At 40.6% G+C, this 24,502-nt stretch overlaps 1 protein-coding gene across 8 annotated transcripts in view; it reads right to left on the bottom strand.

The window, feature by feature from the left end:
* The window catches only part of dscamb (Down syndrome cell adhesion molecule b), a 116,265-nt gene that overhangs the window by 25,311 nt on the left and 66,452 nt on the right, over nucleotides 1–24,502 (bottom strand). For 4 of the 8 annotated variants that reach the window (XM_086080454.1, XM_086080456.1, XM_086080455.1 and 1 more), the window contains 8 exons: nucleotides 18,740–18,886; nucleotides 16,197–16,475; nucleotides 15,844–16,119; nucleotides 14,095–14,424; nucleotides 12,990–13,262; nucleotides 9,344–9,622; nucleotides 7,810–7,929; nucleotides 5,328–5,507 (listed from right to left, as the gene is read on the bottom strand). In XM_086080454.1, coding sequence (XP_085936580.1) covers nucleotides 5,328–5,507; nucleotides 7,810–7,929; nucleotides 9,344–9,622; nucleotides 12,990–13,262; nucleotides 14,095–14,424; nucleotides 15,844–16,119; nucleotides 16,197–16,475; nucleotides 18,740–18,886 — 1,884 coding nt within the window. The remainder of the gene's footprint in view (nucleotides 1–5,327; nucleotides 5,508–7,809; nucleotides 7,930–9,343; nucleotides 9,623–12,989; nucleotides 13,263–14,094; nucleotides 14,425–15,843; nucleotides 16,120–16,196; nucleotides 16,476–18,739; nucleotides 18,887–24,502) is intronic. The other 4 variants (XM_086080457.1, XM_086080462.1, XM_086080458.1 and 1 more) reach the window with 1 other exon arrangement.

Genomic DNA, 24,502 nt, shown 5'->3' with positions numbered 1-24,502 from the left:
TCCTCATCCCAAACTAATTGGATTCCATTCAGCCATGATGAGAGTCAGTCACCATTACTTTGTTTTAATAAACCAATTGGATATAATCTTTGAAAATGATATTTTATGATATTTTTGAATTATCTATGTTTTTTGTTGTCCTGGGGCAGCATAGTGGAATGCGGTTAGCATGTTTGACTGACAGTGACTACGTTTACATGCAGGCAATAACCCTTTTAAAACCCAAATATTGCCATATTGCCATATTATTAGGTTTTGAAAGGCCATGTAAACACGCGCAATAACCGGAATATGCTCTTATTCGGGTTTTTAAAAATCCGAATAAGCCCCTTGGGTTACCCCTTTTATAACCGGAATACTGGTTCATATAAATGCAATTGGAATACCTCGAATCAATAGGGCATTGCTTTTCGTTGTGCGCATGCTCACAAGCTCTTCTTCGTCTCCTTTTCCTCTTCTTCGCTTATTTGTATTCGCAAGGAATCTTGGTCTTTGTAATAACAACAGTGTAGCCATGCCAGTAAACAAATCTAATGCCCCGCCCCCTCACGGAACTACCTAAGTTAACATCTCACAGTATACATCAGTAGTCATGCCAAAAGATGTACATTATAAAATGAACTGTCAGCAAAAACTAGGGTAGGCTTCAAGTACTTCCTGTTTTCACTCTCATTCATATATAATCGTGTGCTGCCATCTAGTGCCTGACAAGGGAATTGCACCCCAAATAAACAAGCCACAATTTCCATACACTCCGAATTGGTCTATACCTCTGAAGTTCCTGAATAAATGCTTCTGTGTGCAAGTGCCTGTCTGTTACACTGCATGTACAAATGCATGAGTGTGTAGTGAGCAGTAGCATTGTGGGGCTGAGTGGGCAAGCAGAGCGACTTGCGCTCATGACACATCTCAGCCACACTACACGATGGAGGATGGCGAGAGAGCGTGTACCCCTGCAGCGCTAACTATGATCCCTCTCGCTCCCTCACTCCATGCGCCTCCTCAGGCTCTCACCGGGACAGCCATGATTTAATGATGAGAGAGACCGCTTTGATTATTCATACGCAGCAGACAAGTCCGCTGGGCGTGCTGGTGTCACACGCACACATTTGAATACGCATGCGTATGTGTGCATGAAGACAGACACACACGGCGGTGTTCTTTTAGAAAGGCCTGAATAAAGACCTCAGCAGGAAATGGACGCTTGCATACATTGTGTATGACATGCATGTTTGCACACCGGATAAACGGGAAAATGATTGCAAACCAATTCAGAACAGGGGTAAACCCATAACGTGTAATAAATTGTTAATAATATTGTTATAAACATTGAACGACTAATAAGTATATGTAATCAAAAAAGATTTATATTTTCAGATGTACTGTAAGTACTGTAATGTATTATTCAATTTAAAATATCTTGATTTCAAATCCCTCTGAAGCGGATGATGAATGTGTGGGTTTGTGTGTCCATATGATGATGGAACGTGTCAGGCTTAAGACGGCTGACGTTTAAAGCTCATCTCTTATTCACTGGCAGCCCTTCCTTATTCCTCTTTGGCGCCCCACACCATCATCTCCCTTCCAACGCCTCCGTGAAGGAAATTGCCGATTTATTTTGCATAGCAACTATGAATTTTAAGTTCTATTAAAAGAGCCTGCTCTCTAAATGTTATTGCTTCTTAATGGCTATTTTAGCCATCTAAATCTGAAGTCTTGGCAAAGCAAGTTCAAACCGATGGGGCTGGTGTTTGCTCAGTGTCAATTTGATGGACTTGGACATGATAATTTCTTGGCAATCTTTTACCATTGTGTTCAAACTTAATTGGTAAATCTGCACTAACCACTTAATTTACATGAAGGAGACGTCTAAAACTGCCGCCTTTACAAAGATATAAATGCTCAGTATTGACTGGCACTGTAAGATGGGTATTAATTCAACATCATGTTTATTATTGTGGTTGTGGTTTGTGTTGCTCCTTAACTGTTTATCATTCTCCTTAATCCAAAAACATGATATAGATTTGGGGATATTAAATAGCCATTAAAAGTGAATGAGAAATTATTCAGCTGTGAGAGAGGACCAAGCAGAAAATACACACATTATTCTCATATATTGTATGGAATTATTTGAAGACAAAGACATAGAACATCTTTGCATCAGTCAACTAAATGTCGCGATATTTCACTTTTAACCCATTTAAACACAAAAACGTATGAATACGTTTTTAATACTTTGTCCTGCACTCCCAAAAACTTATTTATACCTTCTTCTTTTTCTTCTTCTTTTTTTACAGTGTTTTCTATACTAGAGCATACAGAAGGCTTTGATACAGCTTCTAACATGAAGAGGTTGCTTAAAACAATGGTAGTTATTACAAATGTGAATAATGATGAAACTCTATTCTAATGCTAATTGCTGCAAAATGGAAACAGATACAAATATCCTTTTTTTTCCTGATGAAAGAAGAGAATCTAGTCATTTTTTGGTAGGTTCCATAATTTTATAGCAATAGAACAGAATATTCTGTTGGCCTTGTAAAATCAGTCAAAATCTAGTAAAACAGGGGGGACTGAAGGGGGTTGCTTCAGTGAAAATGGCTGGGAGTGAATGCGTTAAAAAGCAAGAGATGGAAGAAAGACATTCCACTGTCTTGCAAAAGTGGTTTGAATATATTGGTAAAACATAAGCTAAACGCTAAAAGCATTTCCCCCCCCCCCCCCCCCCCATAATGCCAAAGGGTATTAACATGCGCATGTGCAATTATGTAGCACAGGCACTCATGGCATAGCAGATGGACAGGAAACTGACTCACAGTGAAAATTATACAAATAAACATTGTTTATTTGTAATTTGTATAGTTTTCCCCTGTAGATTATGGGACTTTAAAAAAAAAAATGTTAGCATTCAGTTTAGCTAATACGTTCCAACAACTTTATCAATATGTTCAAACCACATTGCGGCATGTTCCAAGGACAAAGCCCAGTCAAAACTTTATTCATCATTGGCTGTTTCAAGCTTCCGCAGGAATACAAAAGCTTGCCGCCCCCAATTTTGAATCCTCAGTTACAGCCTATAAGCATAGAGATATCATGCCAACGAGACAAAGGAGATCTTAGCTGAGATTTAAACCTGGGTACCCATCCACTGCCAGGCAGACATGCTAGAATATATTATCAGCAGAACCACGATAACACTTGTGTCTCTTTGGAGGACTCACTGTTATTTAAAACCATGACAAACACTTGAGCATTCACAGACGCACACGGTCATGCCATGCATCACACTCATACTCATTTAAGAGTAAAACCACTTTGTTAGTCTTGTCTTTGCCAATAAGCGCTAAAACAATGATTTGTGAGCGCCAAACAAACAGTGGCTTGTTGGGTTTGTCCACTTTGAACAGGTGCCAGCAACAGAACAAGGGCAAATTGTAAAATAATGTCTTGTTTTTCATTTTCATCTTTCTCTTATTGGTGGAAGGAAAGGCAGCCGATGATCGCAGCTTAAGCAGATAAACATGCAGACTGTTCTTCCCCGGAGCACCTTGTCAACCTCTAATTGATGTATTGACAGATTTGAATGAGAGAGAGAGATGCACAGAATGCCACGTTCTTATAACACACTCACGCACGCGTGTACTAGGTGCTCTGCATGTGCCATATGAAACACAAAAAATCCATAGTTTCACTAGAAAAATATATTGAAACACTTTCCCAAAAAATTTTCCCCTGGCAAAAACATTTTATTTTTCAACAATTTAATCACTTTAACTTATAGATACACCAAGCTCATTTTATTCTTCCGACAATCACTTTTGAGTGCGTGGACAAAACATACTACACAGTAAAATTGCAATGCATAAAAAAAAAAAACAACAACAAAAAAGCAGTTGCTGCCTGTGTTTGTTCAGTGGGTGGTGAAAAGTGGAAGAAACGGGGTCAGAGGCACAGGTCCACTTGCTGCATAGCAACTGGCTGCGGTAGTCATGAAAGTGACCTATGGATAGTCAGAGCGCATGTTTGTGTAAGCGCCTGCAGCTGAGGCACAAGCAGCATAGCGGATCGGAACCTTTGTGCACTGCAAGGCGTAATTACACTGACACATGAATATCCATAACATGCCAGGCAGTATTAATAGTCAAATATTTCTCTCGCAGGGTATCTCTACACAGATTATTATCTTTGGAGCTAACAGGGGGAGGGGGAGGCTTTAGCTACTTTACAGAACATTTTTCACATCCTATTTAGATGATTTTCTGATGTAATGAAGTTACTATCTTGCCAAGGCGCAAACGAAAGAAATATATGTTGTTAAGTCTTCTTTTTTTTTTATTTTAACCCTGTCGAGGGCAGTTGTACAGGACAAATGAGGGTTTTCGATTAAGCTGACATGCAAGTTTTTGGGATGTGGGAGTCAGCTGGAGTATGTGGACATCGAGTAAACACCCTATAGGAAGGATAGAGAGAGCCAAGACTCGAACCATGAACCTCAGAAGTGTGAGGCAGATGTTCTAACGAGCGGGTCACCAAGGTCAAAGATGCTAAACAAATACACACAAACATCTTTTTTTTTTTCAAAAGATCTCAGGAAGCTGCAGCAAAATGCCACGATCCAAAGAAATGCAAGCGAAGATGAGAAATCAAGTAACTGACATATATCAGTCTGGAAAGGTTACAAAGTCCTTCAAAAAAGCTTCAAGTATGCCAGAAAACCATGGCGAGCGCCATTATCCACAAATTGAGAAAGCATGGGGCAGTGGTGAACCTTCCCAGGAGCGGCCAGCAACGACTCATCCACCAGGTCACAAAGGAACCCAGGACAGCGTCTAAAGAACTGCTGGCTTCCTTCAGTTAAGTTCAGTGTTTATGACTCAACAGTGAAGAAGAGACTGGGCAAGAAGTTCCAAGGTGAAAACCTCTGATGAACAAAAATAACATAGATGCTCACCTTGCTTTTGCAAAACACATCTGAATGATTCCCAAGACCTTTTGGGAGAATATTCAACGGTTAGACAAAAAGAAAGCGGAACTTTTTGGAAGTTGTGTTTCTCGTTACGTCTGGCGTAAGTAAATGCAATACAGCATTTCAGAAAAAGAACATCATAACAACAGTCGAACATGGTGGTGAAAGTGTAATGGCCTGGGGCTGCTTTGTTACTTCAGGACATGGATAACTTACCCCTAACTTGGACCTCTGAAGAAGTTTTCACAAATTGTAAAAAGTGAGTGAATGGGAATCATCGCATTTGTCTTAAGTCAAGACGACATAACAATTGATAACACTCATGTCATGAAATTATAAAAAGAAATGTGCATCATCTTACTTTTGACAGTGAGGTACATGGACTTGCTGACGTCAGCACCCACGTCGTTGCTGACCTTGCACAGGTAAAAGCCGTTGTCGTCCTCCAGCACGTGTTTGATCAGCAAGGAACCGTTACTCAGCTGCTGGATGCGAGAGCCGCTGTTCAGGAGGATGGGCTGAAACAGCGGCACACCTGCACCTGGAACACAGAAAGAGGCAGTCTGCAGCCAGGAATGTTGTGCTCAAGGGCTATATTTGATTTTTTAAACTGAACCACTGACCAGGTCATTTTAGGATGTGGATATAGAATATGTAAAACGGATTATTTTATATGATAAAAGTGTGTTCCATCCTCATATTAAATTGAATTATTAATTTCATTTAAATGAATTAAGTTATTATTTAATATTATTGTAAGAACACAAAATTACATATATTTTTTGTAGTAAATATAAATAAAATTGTAAATTTAAACTAATTTAAGCAAAAAAAATTGGCAAAATAATGCAACAAACATTTTAGATCTTGATCATTTAAATATGGTGGACCGGGCTACATGCTGACTTTTTTTCGTACACCTGCAAAAATACAAAGTAGCTAGCTACCATTTTCCTTTTTAGTTAGTTAGTTAGTTAGTTAGTTAACAGGGACTAATTAAAACTCATTCACTGCTATTGACGACTATAGATCCATTTTAACTTGGCTGGCATGCAGTGAGTGAGTTGAGTACTGATTCAAAACCTAAATCAGTTTGATTTTATATAGCCTGCAGATTTTGCACTTGGTCGTATTTGCAAAACCTAATGAATTGTCCAGTGAGTTCATAAATACCGGTACATGTTGTCAGATATTGGCATGAGCCGAACCTAGATGATCATGATGCCCACCGTGTGTGCTTTCATTTGAGCGCATGTGTTGACAGATTTGACGACAAAGCCTGTCAGCTTTTTGGGAGGATTGTAAACATGTTTCTTAACACCGGGTCTAAACCCATAAACCGGCCAACAGCTGCCGAGCGCAGTGTCGAGAGCTGAGCTGCCGACGCGATGCAATCAGAGCGGACGTAATGCTCATGTTGAACAAGGCGGCAGATTGGTGGCAGAGGGAGAGTCTCAACGTGAGGCTTTGCCAGTCAGATTGACTGTATTTAGACGAGGATTAATATGCATGTGTGAGTGGACAGCTCCCGGGATTTATTGTTTGTATCTAAGATGGAACAGGAGGACAATTATTGTTGTTAATGACTTTAAAATGACGTCCCTTTAGCAGACACAATAACATGGATTTGTCTTGAGAACAAACAATGTTCTGAAGTCTTGCTGACGTAAATGTCACAAATTGCTCCATGCAAGTCGGGTACTCGCCTTAGATTGATATAATTATCTAAGAGTAGTATTAAATGTAGAGTTGATAGAACAGTAGAGCCCCCGGGAACATTCATTTACAATAAAAAGGCGTTTGAACCGAGTCAGACATTAAAAACGATGCTTGACGTTAGCATGTAAAGATCAGACCATTTAGTGAGCTGTGTGTTTTTCTTTTTTTAATTAAAAGGCAGTCAGGTGGCCTGGAGAGCACAGGGTCAAGTGGTGACTCTGTTTCTGTTCCCCTGGCTCTGAGCGCAAAGCCACGTGTTCCTCCTTGAATTATGGATTTTGCATACCTAATCAGAGCTGGTTGTTATGCTAATAGCAGCTGACCTTTACTTACACTTCCATATTTCCCACCGACATTCATCTGGCTCTCAGCTCCTAAGGTTGCTGTAAAAAGAAGCCACGCTGCCATTCGCTGAACAAACTACGTTCAGACATGAAAGAAATTAGACGAGGGTTTGTTGAAAACGTGACAAAGGCCTCGAACCTATAGGAATGTCTCTCTGTCTGTCTCTAAATCTCTCTTTCTTTCACACGGACACGAATCCCATCAAAGGTTGAAAAACAGACATTTCATTCGTTTGATCATGGCACCAAGTGCATGTGCACACACGGTCACGGTCACACGCACAGTTGCACGACTCCCCGTTGGTTGCCGTCTTTCTGTTGACGAAGCTTTCAACCCTGGTTATATGGATGAGGTAGCAAACACCTGGGACCTCGCTTCATGTGCTCTGCTTAAGTGGCTGAACTCACCTGCTGCCTTCCTGTCTGTACGCCAGGATGCCTTATTGTTCTTCTGCATCCGGATGTGTTGTCTGTTTTTCTATAATGGGGTCTTTCTCAGCGATAACGCTCTTAGGATTCGGGGGGGGGGGGGGCACCTTGCAAGACCATGTTAGCTGAACAGATGGATGTGTACGCTTGTGCAAGCATCAGTGTATGAATATGCCCAAAGCACTCCATGTGTGTAAGTGCACGCACCCGTGTGCACCACCCAGCTAAACACAACTGAACCTACTCATCTGTAAAAAAACAAAGCAAAACAAATACAAATCCCCACCAATGAATATGTGTTTACTGTCAGGTATTTGAGGTGAAGGTACACTTTTATGGCATCCGTCGTACCTTTGGAGTGCTCCCATACAATGGTGGGTGGTGGGTACCCTTCAGCAGAACAGTTGAGAGTGACAGTTTTCCCGTAGATCCCATCTTGGTCCTCGGGCTGAACCACAAACTGAGGAGGAACTGCACAGGCACACACATCATATATAGTAAATGAAGTGGTTCATTCATACTATTTTATTTATTTATTCTAATGTCTGTTCAATGACCAAACTGCCTTATCGGAAAAAATGTCATATGACAGTCACGCCTACAGAGATATTTTAATGGTAAAATTTGGGGTCGTGTATGGTTTTATTTACCATTTATGCTCCTGGATACCGAGCAGGTAGAAATATACAGACACGGGCTAATGGCTTCTCCACTACACAGTATCGGCTCACCACTTGCTTTGCCGTTTTTCATCTCAACAAAGTGAAACTGGGAAAACCACAGTACATTGAACATAGCAGTCTTAGCATAGCATGCTAAACATTCAGCACCGAGGATAACAAGTGTCTCCTGTATTTACTTGCATGTGACTTTTGGCCATGGCATTAGAACAATTTTATTGGAGAGAAGATTGACGGCAGCAAAATGGAGATTGTGTATTATAAAACTGCAGTGTCCAGCGCTAAAACACAGCAACATTGCTTTAACTTTTAACATTACATCCAATTCACACTGACTGCGGAACTGACGCGGCGTGGTAAACAATAGCCGCACTTTTGGACTTTGGGACACTATTTTTTAGATTTCTACCATGGGTAAGTACGTTTTGTGTTTAAATTGTGTTCTTTTGTCATGTTTAATTTATTCTGAGGTCGTTTTTTTGTCTTAAATGTCAGACTCATGTCATGCTATGTAGTTAGCTAGCTTCCCTCCCCCCAAAAATGAATTCGCAAACTGTTTTATTTTGAAATATGCCGGATCTACCTTGATGCCGACGCTCAACTTCCTGTCCGGCTGGTGTAATTTCTTCAGCTTCATAAAAATTTGCATGCGGCTTCCAGGAAAACTAGAACGCTTGCCGCAGCGCCGCATCCCTTTCCGCACCACATATGCACCGCACTGCAGCTGGTGTGAATTGACACGCAGACTCGAATGCTTTCCATTCCTTGCGGCGGCCGTACGGAAAACGCGCCGCGTCCGTTCCGCAGTCAGTGTGAATTGGCCGTTAGCTTGCAAGCTAATGTTAGCATGTTTATATTTGTCATTTCTAGCTGTGTATCCTTAAATGGTACAATGACTTGGCAATGATGATTCAACTCGACCAGTGAGCAACCAGCAATGGTGTAGGTCACCCATTAGGGTTAGGCTTTGCGTGGTTGGAACCCGGGCTGACCAGATACTAGTATCTTGTGGGACCTTGTCTAGATAATGGAGCCATGGTCAGCCGAGTAAGTGTAGCGCAATGGAAAATGGGCATTTGAGTAATATTTGTTAAAAAAAATATATATATAAAAAAAATCAAATCTCTGCTCTGTATTAAATATAGAATAACACAATAGTATCTGGTAGTGTAGTGCCCCAAGTACAAAGTCCCCACTGGCCTGACCTCGAACAATGAGCTGACTCTGGTGCTCCACAGCGGCCGCTTCATTGCGAGCAATGCACGTATAGTTGCCGTTATGGTCAGGCGTCAGGTTGGAGATTCTCAGAGAACTGGTGAAATCGATGTTATCCACAGTCACGCCCAGGCTCGTCGGGATAGGTCGGCCATCTTTCTGCCAGGTGATGTCCAGAGGCCGGTCGCCTGACATGACCACGCAGGGGATGAAGACACGTTGACCGATGGTGAATCGCTGGAACTCAAAGGGCTGAATGTAGGGAGGGACTGAAGAAAGAAAGATGAGTGGAAAGGAGTGGAGAGAGAGGGCACACAAAGGAAGAGAATCTAAAATTGGATATAATTTCAGCTGCCAGAGAGCATTTTCCTTTAAATTCAATGACATCCTGTAATTTTCTAACTACAATGCTTTGGAAAAGGTCTTTTAAGGAACATAAAGAACCTGAAAAGCAAAGAATACCGCAATAATTGCTTTTAATTCTCAATGTGGAACATTATGTCTTTGGACCCGCAAGACGACACAAAAACACGACATCAAGGAATTTTGGATTGTTGCATTTGACCCACCTCCTTAGCTACCTATTACATATAGTACCTACCTTCAGGGTCTTAAAAGAAAGCAGCCTTTAGGTTTAAGGTGTGACAGAGTTTGTATGATTTTGCCTTTACACGTTAACATAACAGATTTCAAATAAAGCACTCAATATGCATTTGAAATGTTGACGTTCACTTTGCATTTAAGATCTTTTGAGGCAATTGTACAAATAGTTATGTTGGAGTTGTTCAAGGAGAGGTTTCATCTTTTGGCCTTGTGGGGTACTTTAGAAATTGACTCATGCTGTGACACTATTTCTTAACATGTAGCTTCCTACTAATCATATACAGTAGGGGTGTCAAACTCATATTAGCTCAAGGGCCAGGAGGAAAATATATTACCAAGCGGGCCGGATCATGGTTGATAACTTAAAAACAATTGGCGTTAATTATACGCAGTTTTTCGCTATTTGTGGGTTAGCCCTACATTATGGGGCTCAACTGTAATTATATTGTTCCAAAAAATAACACAAATGCAAATGGCACGCGGCAACACTTTGCCTGTATCAGTTCCGAGCATACTTGCATGTATATTGTTCCCAGAATGCATTGTGTGGCGCAGTTAATGAAGTTAATCCTTGTCATATGTATTTGTCTTACCAGCGTCGTATTGAACACGTTTATGTCTGTCTAATTTTTTTAATTATTATTTTTTTTTTTAAAGAAACCGTAACTTTAACTTGTGTGTAAAATATTGACATCAAGTTGCATTGCTCATCTGAGGACTGCTTGTAAAAATACGCATTGATATGTTTTGATTGTGGCCGGCTGATTAACTGGTCCGACGTTACTAACATTTTTTTACTTTACAAAATGGGCTCGCGGGTCGGATTAAACCCCTTTGTGGGCCTGATCCGGCCAGCGGGTCGTATGTTTGACACCCCTGATCTACACCATATATTATCTAATCTGTACAATATGCTTTCATAGCATATGTTCCCAAATGGCCTGCTAATTTAAATGATTATAGTGATTAAGGAGGGCCAATCTGGACCATAATTACTTTATCCCACACACTTATGCGGGTGGTTAGCAAATTGATCAACAATGACAAGAATAGCACATGAAATCAAGGGTAGAAAGGCAACCCGCCAACATAATAGGCCAGCGTTATGCAATAAACTGTATTTAACTTGTCTCTTGGAAACCATCAGCAATCGCACAAGTCATCTGCGGTTGAGTGTCCAGTGAGATCAAATAACGGTGAAAATAAGCAGCACTTCAGCTGCTTATTTAATTCTCAACAAAGTGGAGATAATGGACTCCCAGGATCCCCAAAGACCGCCGCGTATTTTAAGCACGAGCGGTTGGAAATTAACAAATGCATTCGCTCAGCATGGCACCGCTGGGAAGCGTTGTTTTATATCATCGGCCTCTCTTGCGTTCTCACTCTTCTCTCTCTCCCTCTGCTCCCCCCGCTTCATGACAAAGTGTAATGTGGCAGTGGCATCCTCGCGTACTGATCAGACGGAAGGAAATGGAGCATAATGGGGAAGCCCTCCTTCGTCTTTCCAATTACAGCTTGCGAGATCTCGGCGGAGATCAGCTCCGTGATATCATTAGCACAGATGCAGTCTTCATCAGCTAGCCCGATGAACTGACGAATAGCAGGTAGACTCATTTATTAGTTTGAGATGAACATGCAATCTTTTTACAGCTGCTTTCCTTCCTGTGTGAATTTAATTGTTTATCGGTCTGCTTTTGCCTTTCTCTGTGATGCACTTTGGACACGGTGACCGGATTTCCACTGTTAACCGGGACAGTTCCGTTTGAGCCTTGTGTCCCAAGTTGTGCTTTGTCCTACTTTTACACAGGTCCTGTCCCGGCATCCATTATTATTATTATTATTATTTATTTTTATTTTTATTATTATTATTATTAATAATAATAATGTGAATTAATTAATTAATTATTCAAGTCCCATCAGCAAACCAGTTTAGGCAATCACCCAGTCATAGTGATTCATACAATAAACTAATTAAAAAGGAATTTAACTGTTACATTCTTTCCTATTCACTATCACATTCACGTTTGTGTTCTCATTCTCATCCGCATCTAATTTCTAGCAGGCCTGTTTTTGTCATACCCCATCTAGAACTACATCCTGCTTCTGTGTCTAAGAACCATGGGAAATGTATTCCTACTAGCCGGTCGTCGGTCACTCGGGCCTCATACTAGCTGAGCTTTTCTGGCGGCATATTTGCAGTGTTACAATGCAGACCGGCGCAAGGTAACGGCACAGTCGGCTTCGAATAGCTTCCATGAAAGAGCAAAAAGGGTTTGATATTGGTGAGTGCATTGACTTGTTTAGCGCTGTTGACCTGTCAACCAAGATAGCATCTAACATTAGCTAAAACTAGGGGTGTCAAAGTTAGTGCGTTAATTTTTAGTTAATTTAAACTTTCTTGGAACGCCACTAATGTTTTTAACGCGTGATTAAGGACCGCCCCTTACTTGGAAAGCCTGTGGGAGAATTCCAGTCGCAAGGCAGCAGACACGTCCACGTCAAAATTTAGCAGTAATAAATGTAATAATAATGCATATATTTGTGGAAACTGGGGTCAAGTTGTATTTTACACTTTTAAAATTAAATTACAAAATAAGTTACTTCATGTTAAAGGTTAGATAGCTCTTAATATGAAAAGAAAAATTATCTGAGCTATCACCAATGTCTGATAAATGCAATTATGCCATCTAGTGGCAGAAAATGACCTAAACACAAATCAATCTCACACTCGTTTTTTCAGTACAGTAGCCTACATGTTTCTCATTTTAACTTAAAAAAGGGATTGTTTGCCCAGAGTGCAAATCCAGAACCACCTCTGTATGCCAGGCCACTTTTATTTGGCAGTATAATTCTGTAATAATTGTTTTTTAAAGCCTGTATCGCACTGAGGGGCGAACGTTTGCAACACTAGAAAATGTTGATTTCATGTCAGGGTTCGCAAACCTTCTTTTAAAAGTTTTGAAACATGTTCAAATTTCTTGTTCAAAAGTTGCTTACAACAAGAAAAAACATGAAAACACAAGGCGAACTTACCTCTCACGCGGAGGTGGACACTTTGGGAGTCCATCTTGTTGGGTTGCACCATCACTTTGCAGTTATACTCTCCGGCGTCTCCCTGCTGCACATTGGTGAGCCTCAGCGTGCCGTTATTTTCGAAGGCTCGCTGTCGATGGTTGAACGGCAACAATGCGGAGTTCTTGTACCACTTGATGGAATAGTAAGGATAGCCAATCACCCGGCAGTGAATGAAGGCATCCCGTCCTGCGATGGCGGTGACGTTTTTCATCGAACGGATGCTGGCGCGGCCTGAGAATGAGAGTGGTTCAGAAAGAACTCCTTATGAGGACATTTATTAGTCATGGTGTTAGGCTGCAAGAGCTGTGACGCTTGCTGCAGTGATGTGCACACAAAACAGTCAAATTTTCATCGTCGGGATATTAAACAACAAAATGAAGTGCTCATAAAACAAAGAACAGCTTCACATGTGATTCTTGCCATTCACTTATTGTGGAATTATTGGGGTTTGTTTTACTTAGCTCTTAATTTTTTCCTCTTAGCAGAAGGCAGCCGAATGACATGCAGATTAAAGTGTTCAACATCTGAGGGGAGAATTGAAATCATTCTTCTAATTCTGCTTCTGCTGCTCGGCCACAGAACAATAATACATTCTGTGTCGCTTTAAAATGGAGTATCTGAACTTCAACTGTAGAAATGCATGCCCTTGTAAACACACACAAAAGCACACAACAGATACATTCATGTAAGGAGACGAAATGTCCTCTGGCTATTTGCTAAGTCGCCCATTTTGGAAAGCAATATCCAGATTATGTGCAGCAAACCAGGAAAATTAATTTGACCCGAAGATAGGAACGAGCGTGCTGAAAAAGCACAATAAAAGCTAATGAAAAAATTATGTCAAGAGCAGGAAAATTTACAACTAAAACGAATGAACGAATGTTGTTAAGATACATTGGACTAGAAAGAAAGAAGAAAAAGTTCAACCAAATGCAAACAAACTAAATTCACGTCTCTCTCACAGCATTCAGACGTGTGCAGCATTCGGCCAGACAGACAGATATACAGAAAGACAGACAAGTATGTGTATTGTTGTTCTTGGAGGAGCTGATTTGACAAGCACCTCTTACGTTTATTCGAGCCTGGTGGTACACGAGGCCGGCCGAGTTGCTGCACGTGCACCGGTACACGCCGCCGTCCTGCACCTGCGTGTGCGTCACGTTGAGCTGGCTGACCACGTGGCCCTCGTGGGTCTCGTAGTGTCCCAGGTGATGGTGGCTGTCTTTGATAACCGGGTCTTCGTCCAGCGACCACATGCAGCGGGGCGGCGGCGTGCCCTTGACGTTGCACGCCAGGAAGACGGGCTCGTTCGGGTTCACCACCTTTTCGCTGAAGGAGGAGAGGATCTTTGGCGTGCCATCTGCGGAGGATGACAAGGCGAAATGGGGATGCGCTGATGAATAAAACATGGAGGCAGGCTATCCGTTAGTTGCAGGGCACAATTACCAGGGTACTGTGTGGATAGAAATAATCACCACCTGTAACTCTTGCTGGTAGAAAATATGACATTTTTATTCCATTTATTATTCTTATAATGTGTTAATATAAAAAATATAAAAAAAATCATACTGCAGGTAAAATACCAATACCAAACTCAACTGATAAACTTTCAAGATGGAACAAAACAAAATCCAAGGGCCCTATTTTGGTAGGCTCAGCGTAAAAACAGACACATCTACATTTTCATGTTGGGGCAAGACTAATTTAGCATGTTTGTCAATTAAGTAGACCGCCGTGCCTCTTGCGGATCTGACAATTGGGTGGTAAAAAGTAGACTCAATTTTAGACTCGCTAGATCAAGGTCTAATTTGTGGCGCAGGTGGTGTAATTTGGATTTGGATTTAATCGAGGTGAGGGGCAGACTGATTCAGCGTTCTGCAGACGTGTGTGGTGTGTGTCATTGTATTTCATTCAGAAACATGACAACAGCATGGAACAATTCCTCTGAATCATTGTAAAAATAAATTCATTGCTCGTGCATGGAACCCAGAGAATCAATTTCTGCTTCCACAATATCAAATGGGCTTGAATGGGCTTTCACTTATGCAGTGCTTTTCCACCTATAAGGCATCCAAAGCGCGTAACACTGACTCCTAATTCACTTATTGCTGACAAAGCATCAGGAGCAAATGGGGGTGGGTTCAGTTTCTTTCTCAAGGGCACATCGACATGGTCACAAGGGCCAGGGATCGAACCCTTAACCTCAGGGTTGGGAGAGGACAGCACTACCACTGATTCATGCTGCCCCACCGTCAAGGTCTGTGTGCGCTTCAACCACCCTGATTTTAAATGGGAATGCGGGGAGCTGCTTTGAATGGCCGGGAATTGGCTGAGTTCCATCCCACAAAGGTGCTCAATGGCGCAAAACTAGTCAAGCAAAATACCAAAACTAAGAAAACACCAAAACTGTGCACAATTAGACCAAAATGGGGCCCTTAAACTTGATTTTAGATAACTTAATGCAATACTAATACAAATACAATAACACATATGAGCAGAATTAGTTTTTCTGTATTTATTCAATTTCAATTCGTTCTGCTGCACATGATTATAGATGATCAATATCTTTATTTTTGCACTTCCATGGCCACAGGAGACTGTTGCCTGAGCAACACTGCCGAGGTAACCCCCCAAATTACGTGCATGTGCTTTTGTACGTCTTAGTGTAGTCAGAGATAATGAGACTAATGGTGGCCAGTAGCAGAGAGTCACAGCAGGATGCCATTAACATGTAAACCTTGCATTGATTGCTATGATGTGAATTTGTTTGTGTGTGGCATCGCACGTGCGTGCGTGCGTGCGGATTGGGTACCTTCAAGGATGACTTGCACAAAGTCCTGAGCGGACATTTTGCCCTTGCTGGCAAAGCACTGATAGGCCCCGCCATCACTCTTTGACATTCCTTCCATGATGAGATTCTCCCGGTTGAGACCGGTGAAACGGACGTTGTTGCCGGGGTAGATGATCTCTCCATTACGGTACCACGACAACTCGTACTCGTCGGAGCCGCTCACGCCACAGGACAGAGACACCTTGCTACCCACGCTGCCTTTCACCTTCCGAGGACTGACCATTGCCTTCAAGGTTTCTGAGGATACAACGGAGGTTTACAGTAAACGTCAAACTTTTTGCCCGACGCAACTTTCCAAGAATCAAAAGCCTCACGTCTGACATGCAGGTGACCCATGACCTCAGCGTTGCCATAGCTGTTCCAAACTTCACAAACATACGTCCCAGAGTCACTCGGTTGCGTGCTCTCTATCAGCAAACCGGTGATGGTCTGGCGGAAACGACTGTCGGGCTCCAGCGGGCTGTTGTCCTTGAGCCAACGGTATTTGGGGAACGGGTAGCCGGACGCCTTGCAGGGCAGCTCCACCCGATGATTAATCATCACGTCCCGGTGGTCAAAGCCGTCCAAGATGGATGGCTCGGCGTTGGTGGGGTCTGGAAACAGTGTTCAAGTTAATTAGTGATACAATGTTGATTGTGTGGGTGAATATTGTGCTTAAAAGTGAACTGTTTCCTTGTGAGGAAGACAATGTGTGTGACAATCAACTTCAAGAAAGCAAAATGGATTAGTACTTGGATTTCGACAGCCCCGTTACACTTTCATCCAGGTCCCGTCCCGGTGTCCCGATTTTATGTTTATTTTTTAAGCCCGTCAGCAAGCCAGTTGTTTGGGCCATGTGTATGTCAATCACAGTTGAGATAGCAATTCAAAAGACAAACCACTTAAAATGGACATACCGGAACTAGAACTACTGCTGCATCCGACTTCAAACCAGGAAGCGTGTACGTGAACGCCCCCTTGAACTTTGTGTCACTTTACAATGGCGACCCCTTTGTGAATGGTCAAACACAATTTACTCGAGTATAAAGCTAGAACGCTTCCTTCATTCATAAATATTCGACATAACTTCACGTAACACAACGTTCGTGTATGCCGCGATCTTCCTGCATGAAATTATACGGTGAACTACAGTACTGTATGGAATGCTTATTAAATAAGATAAATACATACATTTACCAAAATTGCGAGAAGGCAAGTTTGCTGGACATCAAAATATGTTTTGAGGACCAACATTTTAAAAAACAATTTATCACTATCCGCCATTTTGGTTGTTTACTTTCGCCTCGAACGCTTTCAGGTCGGAACTGAGAAAAGCCAATGAGACTTCTGACCCTCCTTGAATGCAGCATATTTCCTGCTTCCATGTCTAAGAATCATGGGAAGTATAGTCCTACTAGCCCAATTCTTCAGTCTAGGGGTGTGAATTGCCTAATACCTGGCGATTCAATTCGTATCACGATTCATAGGTCACGATTTGATTCGATATCGATTAATCACGATGTGAATCTATAAATTGATTATTGCGATTAATTTTTTTTACTCAAATTTAGAAAATACTAATCAGTTAAGTTATCTGTAAGATTTGTATGAAAATGTATTTATTTATCTGAAAATTCAGACTTATAACTGAGCCACTGCATTTAACAAACAGGTTGTAGACTGTATCATGTTTGAACAGCACTGTAATTAAATATTAAGGCTTAATGTTCCATTAATATAACATTCTTCCATGCTTAATGTGTGAATCCTAACCCTAAGTAAGACGTTTTGTTGAATATTCCCATTAAAAAAATGTATGTTTAAAAATTGTGCGATATTACAGCGCGCAATTCTCGAATCAATTCGATATGCGGCCGAATCGATTCGAGAATTGCGCTCTGTAATATCGCGATATATTGTCGAATCGATTTTTTCTAACACCCCTACTTCAGTCACTGGCTAGACCCAATGCAAACTGAGCTTTTCTGGCGGCATATTTCCAATGTTACAACATTTAGCATTAGCTAAATTAATATCACAACCACTGGTCACCAGATTGACCTAAATTTGTTATCAATCATTCCTGTTGAAAATGGAGTGTATACTTGATTTTGAGCAAAATTGTAGTGTCCCGCTTTTAATTTGGAAAATTTTGTTATCAACCATTCCTATTGAAAATGGAGTGTATACTTGATTTTGAGCAAAATTGTAGTGTCCCGCTTTTAATTTGGAACATTTTGTTATCAATCATTGCTATTGCAAATGTAGTGTATAATTGATTTTGAGCAAAATTGTAGTGTCTCGCTTTTAATTTGGAAAATCTGGTGCTTTTTTCGAGTCGTCGAACTATCATCATACAGAGAGCAGCCATATTCTGCCTAAGCTTCTCTTGTACCACACACAAATCTTGCATATTAGGCAAAGGACACTTTGTTTTTACACGCCTTGCTTTGTCCCCTTATCGGTTAGCAGGATTACACCCAAACTACAAGCTGATTTTCTCAATACTTGGCGGAGGGTGGGGCTGCATGGGAGGAAAGAATAGAGAATGTACAAATCTAGTTGACACCAACTCAAGTTTGTTTGTCTAAACATTTCTATAATATGAATATTTGTGAGTTTTTCTTTCATGTCACCAAAAACTGGAAAGTAAACACTGTTCATTTCCAGTGCAGTTGTACACAAAATGGACTGAAGCACAAAGGGTCAAAGTTAAACGGATTGGAATGACCACCTTGGTTCTTGACCATAATGTTTAAAAAAGTCTAGCGACCTACTAATGATATTGGCACAGAATATATGCCAGTATAATCATTATGTCTCAATGCATTTCTACTACAATATATACGTAATTATTGTCGTGTGACTTATTACAGACCTGACACAATGAGACGTGCGCTGTTGCTCTGTCGAGTCTCCCCAGTGTAGCGGTGACGTGTGGTGCAGCGGTAGTTATTCAGCCCATCCTCAGGCAGGACGTCCAAAATGTACAAGGCTCCTGTAGGTGTGATGAGATATCTTTGTCCTGCAACAAACACACAAACAAAGAAAGCAAACCATGTGATCAGATTTGATATATCAAATAATAACTAGTACTGCTATGATCAAATGCCCTTTGGTGCGAATGTGTGTGTGAATTGTTGGTTATGACTGACTGTTTTTTTTTTTTTTACTACTAATGTGAAATAATAAAATGATAATTCCTCAATTGCAACTTAACTGAATGGAGTCATCTACGTCCATAGTTAGTCATCATTGTCACAGACGGACGCACGATCGTGAGAGGCAGTCCCTCTTAAATGTACTTTGTATCTCCTGCATCTACATGCCATTGAGTCTTGTGTGCTGAATTTAAAGGGATTGATGATGAGAACCCCTTCCAATGGATGTCAAAACAAGTCGGCTCTGTTCCCTCCCACAACAGCGCACAATGAGGCAAATGCTCCTTTCTATCTGTGCTCGTCTACCGCAATACCGAAAGATAGAGAACTCACTTTATGTGCACAGTTAGACTGTGGAAATTAGTGTAATGCCTGTCAGTTTTCCCACTGCACTAAATGCAGAATCGTCAGACTCAATGAAACCTGAGGGGGAGAAAGCAATTAATTAACGGCTATTTTTTTAATAAAAAATAAAAAAATCTGTTCTTAATATATACTGCCTGAAATAAAAATACAAATTGTTATGAATATATTATGTTCTACAGAAGCATAGTTGGAAAAAAAAAATCCTGTTTTTCTGACTAATTTTTGGAGGGAGCTTTGTTATTTTTTTCTGTTTTATTGAATATTTTTCCCCTATTTTTTTGAGTATTTTTTTTCTGTTTAAAAAAAATATTTTAATGTTTTTCTGAATATTTTTTTTTCCTGTTTAAAAAAAAAAATCTGTTTTTCAGAGTAATTGTTTCTCCTGTTTTTCTGAATATTTTTTGACAGAATTTTTTTTTCTGTAAAACTGAAAAAAATATTCAGAAAAACTGAAAATGAAAAAAAAAAACCTCCAAAAAACAAAGCCCCCCCAAAAATTAGTCCGAAAAACAGGAGTTTTTGTACTTTGTATAATGCAAACGATTTTTGATTGTGATTTGTGAAGTATGCAAGGTTTCCATCTCTAGATTATATTCCACTGAGTGAGTTGTTTTGATTGCACTCAATGGCTGAAGGCAGTGAGGGTGATTTATACAAAAGTAGGCTTTGTGGGGGTGAATAAAGATAAGAATTGGGTGATTCAATTTAGTTGATAAAATTAAACAGAGGGTGTTCTTGTTATTTTGTCTAGCAAAAAAAAAGGACGTACTGTGTATGTATACTGAGCAGTATGTGGATACAGTAACTAAAATGCCTCCAAAATACAGATACAGTTATTTGGATTGCAAATGTGTGCAGCTTGAAAATTTACTGTTGTGATTTCTGGACAAAATGGCCAAAGCTGCTTCAAGCTTCCATGCAAAATGCATGCGCAAGCAGTTGCACGGAGCTCTGTTTTCTGTGTGGCTTAACAAATTAGATGCCACCTCCCTAAGGTCACATAATGTCAACCCCGATACCTTACACATGAAACTATCACACACTAAATGGCTGTGCTGCTGCTCTGATTTTCATATGCAACACCAGCACGTTAACAACAACAAAGTCCACAGCAATTAGCTATAAAATGTTAATAAGATGCATTCAAATCCACAGTAATTATATCAAACGGCTCAAGTTTTTCTTAAATATTCCACTGGAGACTCATTTGTATGGAAGAAAAGCAAAACACGTTTAATATGCTTACATTTTTGATGATAAGAGACCTTGTGGGGAGGATAAAGAGCAAAGTGGCAGAGGCGAAGGAATGGCAAAGCTATTGTAAGCGTTGACCTAGATAGAATAGACAACAGATCCCTCGGATTTGATGTCCTGAAGGGCTTTTACTGGTTTACATGCGGTGGAATATCCTCGGAGCAAGTGGAATTTATGAAGGTGGAGGGGAAGTATAGGGAGGGTGTGACCGTGAGCAAGTGTGTGTGTGTGTGTGTGTGTTTAGGTGCCGGCAGCGTGTGTGCATGTGAGCGTGCTTGACAATAGTGGGAGGACATCTTCTCGGGGCATGAGGAGGCGGGGAGGGGCAAATGCAAAAGCAAAAAGACAACAAAATATTCATTTTGGAGACTTGCTGGCTGTGTGTATTATTTCATCTAAATTAGTGTATGCCTCGCAATATTTAGCAAGACAGTTATAAGGGCTGCAAGGTAAACACATTTTCCCCCAGTCAACTATAATGTAGCGGCCACAACAAAAGACAAGTGTCTATTCCGAAGCTGCTCACTCCCCGCTGCTTCTCTCCCTCTTTTCTCTCCTCCCTCCTGGCTTCTCCATTTTGATTCTGTACTGGTCCTCGGAAATCTCACAGTGGAATCCATCTTGAGCGAGACAAAATTGCATTTCGCCGCAGCCGCTGCCAGCCGCCGCAATTTTCTCCTCAAGCACCTCCATGCAACTGCAGCCTTTTTAAGACATCGGAGCTCAGTTTATTGTGTTATGACAGAATGAGAAGGGGGATGGGGCTTGGAATAAGGCGCATTGTGGTCAGATGGATTTGGTCAACAACTTGCATTACTAATTCCTGCTCACGCTGCCGCTTCATCATGTGCAAAAAAAAAAAAAAGATACATACTAATAAATGTGATCATTAACATCCACCTGAGCTCTAATAAATCAGGTCACAGGTATTATTATGGCAGCTCCACTACACCGGAGGCACTTTATCTAATCGTCAATCCTTTGCCAATAAGAAGCAGACACTCCTTCTCAACAAAATACAATTACATTCATTTGGGCACCACAGAAGCTAAACAAAGAATACACTTTACACATGTTGTGCTTTTTCTTTAGATCTTTGTCAGTGCTAAGAGAAGAACATGATAATTATTATTATTATATTAAAATTATTATTTTTGTTTAGATTTGTATTGCAATTACATTACCACTAACTTTACACTTAAATGAGACTCATAGTGAAATTCAGCACCCCAAAAATCGTTTGTTCTTTGCAGCCCCACTATCTTAAACACAGTATTCTGATTATTATTACGTTTGTGAGATATGAATTAAGCTGCAAAAGCCACCCAGTTTTTATCCATCTGTGAGGGCAGCCATTTTGCCATTTGCTTTTGAGTGAAGAAAATGACATCACAGTTGCTCAAGGCTCAGGTACCGACCAATCGCGACTCGGCTTGCGGCTTGTCACATGACCAAACTCAGAAAGCAGGTGAGCCTCGATTGGTCATTACTTGAGCCCTGAGCAATTGTGATGCCATTTTCAGTCGACAGTAAGTGACAGTAAATGACAAAATGGCCGTCTCCTGAGATGGTTAAAAATGGGTGTATTTCAGTTTGGGCTTGACTTTAAAAGAGGTTATAGCATGGCAATAGTTTGACCTTGAACTCAGTCAATTCCATATGTCAGCTAGCTATCCATGATGCCGATCTACCTGTCTAAATCAAGGTAGTAAACTATTAGTCATGACTAAACTAAAACGTGTCTCTGATCATGGGAGCTTCTTAGGAGCAGTTTGTTGTTTGGTTGCCAATGTCGAAGGGGTTAAGTTGTGTTTCCATTAAAGCAGCAGACTAGGACTGGATTGGCAGCCCACATTTCTAGTCAGGTGAGCAGAGACAGACATGATAAATGGGCCTATGAATGTCTGCGTGGCAAGTCATTCAAATTAAAAACAGAAAAATGAATCGCCACGCCAAATGCTTTCAGTTTGAACTGAGATAAAGTGGTCATTCACTTGAACTGGATTGCAATCTTTTTCGCATAAAATCAGCACAGCCACATTCAGAGAGCAGACCATTTTGACACGTCTGCTCGGACTCCTGCGGAGGAGTGACTGATGTGTTCACAGGCTAATTTCTGTCCGCTCATCGTGTTGCCGCGGTGTATCTTGAAGGAGGGCGCAAAGGGCCGGACATTTGGATGGCAGCTTTAATCTGAGCTGATTGAGGTGAGATCGCAGGACTGCCAAGATCTCTGGGAAAGCGTGGCTACATGCAGAGATACTTAAAAAGGACTATTACTATAATGTACGCCAAAGCACCTTTTCATTTGACACTACAGTACTGTATACTTTTGTTCACTATAAATTGTGCTACACATGAAGGCTACTTAACTGTGTCAACATAATTAAAGCAACTGTCAGTTGTGAGTCAATGTCGTCACGAGACATCACTATTTCAGCCAAAAGATTTCCCACACAACTTAATATTCCGTGTATTAAAGTAGATGTTATGCAATTGGATACGGATATTGGTCAGGTCCACACTCTTTTGTTTTTATAAATGAACTGCAAACACATCAAATGATGTGAGCTTGCTGACAAGGCGGACGTTGACAGGTTGAAAATCTTGAAAATCTTGAAAACACGGTCGACCTTCATTTAGAAACATGATGCAGTCAAGAAGCTGAATGTGTATTGTTTAAAGTGGAAGTCAAGCTTAGTCTAAACATGAAGCAAAGTCCAGCCCTTTTTTATCCATCTCAGGGGGCGGCCATTTTGCTACTTGCTGTCGACTGAAGATGACATCACAGTTGCTCAGGGCTCAGGCAACGACCAATCACAGCTCACCTTTTTTTCTGAAGCTGAGCTGTGATTGGTTGTTACTTGAAACCAGAGCAACATTGATGTCATTTTCACTCACAAAATGGCCGCCTTCTGATATTGATAAAAACTGCTGGATTGTACTGCTTAACTCATATTCCACTAACGCAATATTAACCAGAATACCATATTTAGACTAGTGGGCTGCATAGAACATATTATTGTCACATTTTTTTGTGGGGGTTAATTCCCATTTAAGAAATATATTTAGAATTTCTGAAATGTTTTGATAGTATATCACGTTGACAGGGTGGACATTTGTTAAGCTTGAAAACAGCCAACTACTACACATAGTATGAAGAAATGTTATGAAACAGTAAATATTCACTCTGCAACATGTCAGTTAGCCTCTATTGAAAAAAATAAATACAAATGATTGATTGATTGAATAAAATGTTGCTTCAGAGCCACATGAATTGTTCAATGTGATCAATTATCATGTAACAGAATAAACATGATGAAAACGACTCGTTTTATCAAATAACTTGTTGCGGACAGTAAAAACATGTCACATGTTTTAATATTATTTAACCATGTATTTAATGTTTGTCCACCTATGATAATACCTTGGAGTTTCATTATTGTGCTATATTTTCATGATGACATAAACGGCACTTTATGCCATAAGGCACATAAGTAGGTTTACTCAATAAGGAATCAAAGGCTGTGTAAAGGTAAAAAATAAAATGGTGTACCACATATCTTAAATAAATAGTGAACATGAGAAAATGAAAAGAAAAGTAATGCGATGTATCATCAGTAACATTACTAACTAAAAACAAAAACAAATTTAAGCTGTGATGTTTGCTGTTTCTCTACTACTATTGGCAAGAGTATAAATGGAAAACAGTAAGTAGTCAGTAAGTGAGGGCCCTTGAACGGTTATGAATGTTTGTATGGTGATTATAGTTTTACTCTGGGATTTTTTTTAAATTTGATTTTAATTATTTCCTAAAGAACCCCCCCCCCCCCCAAAGCAAAACAAAGGTCAGTAACCAT

Source organism: Leptonotus elevatus, chromosome 7 (genome assembly GCF_054856555.1).
Source record: "Leptonotus elevatus isolate MCC_2025b chromosome 7, RoL_Lele_1.0, whole genome shotgun sequence".
NCBI classification, from domain to species: domain Eukaryota; kingdom Metazoa; phylum Chordata; class Actinopteri; order Syngnathiformes; family Syngnathidae; genus Leptonotus; species Leptonotus elevatus.
Note: the sequence above shows the minus strand (reverse complement) of the source record. Positions and strands in the feature narration are given on the sequence as shown.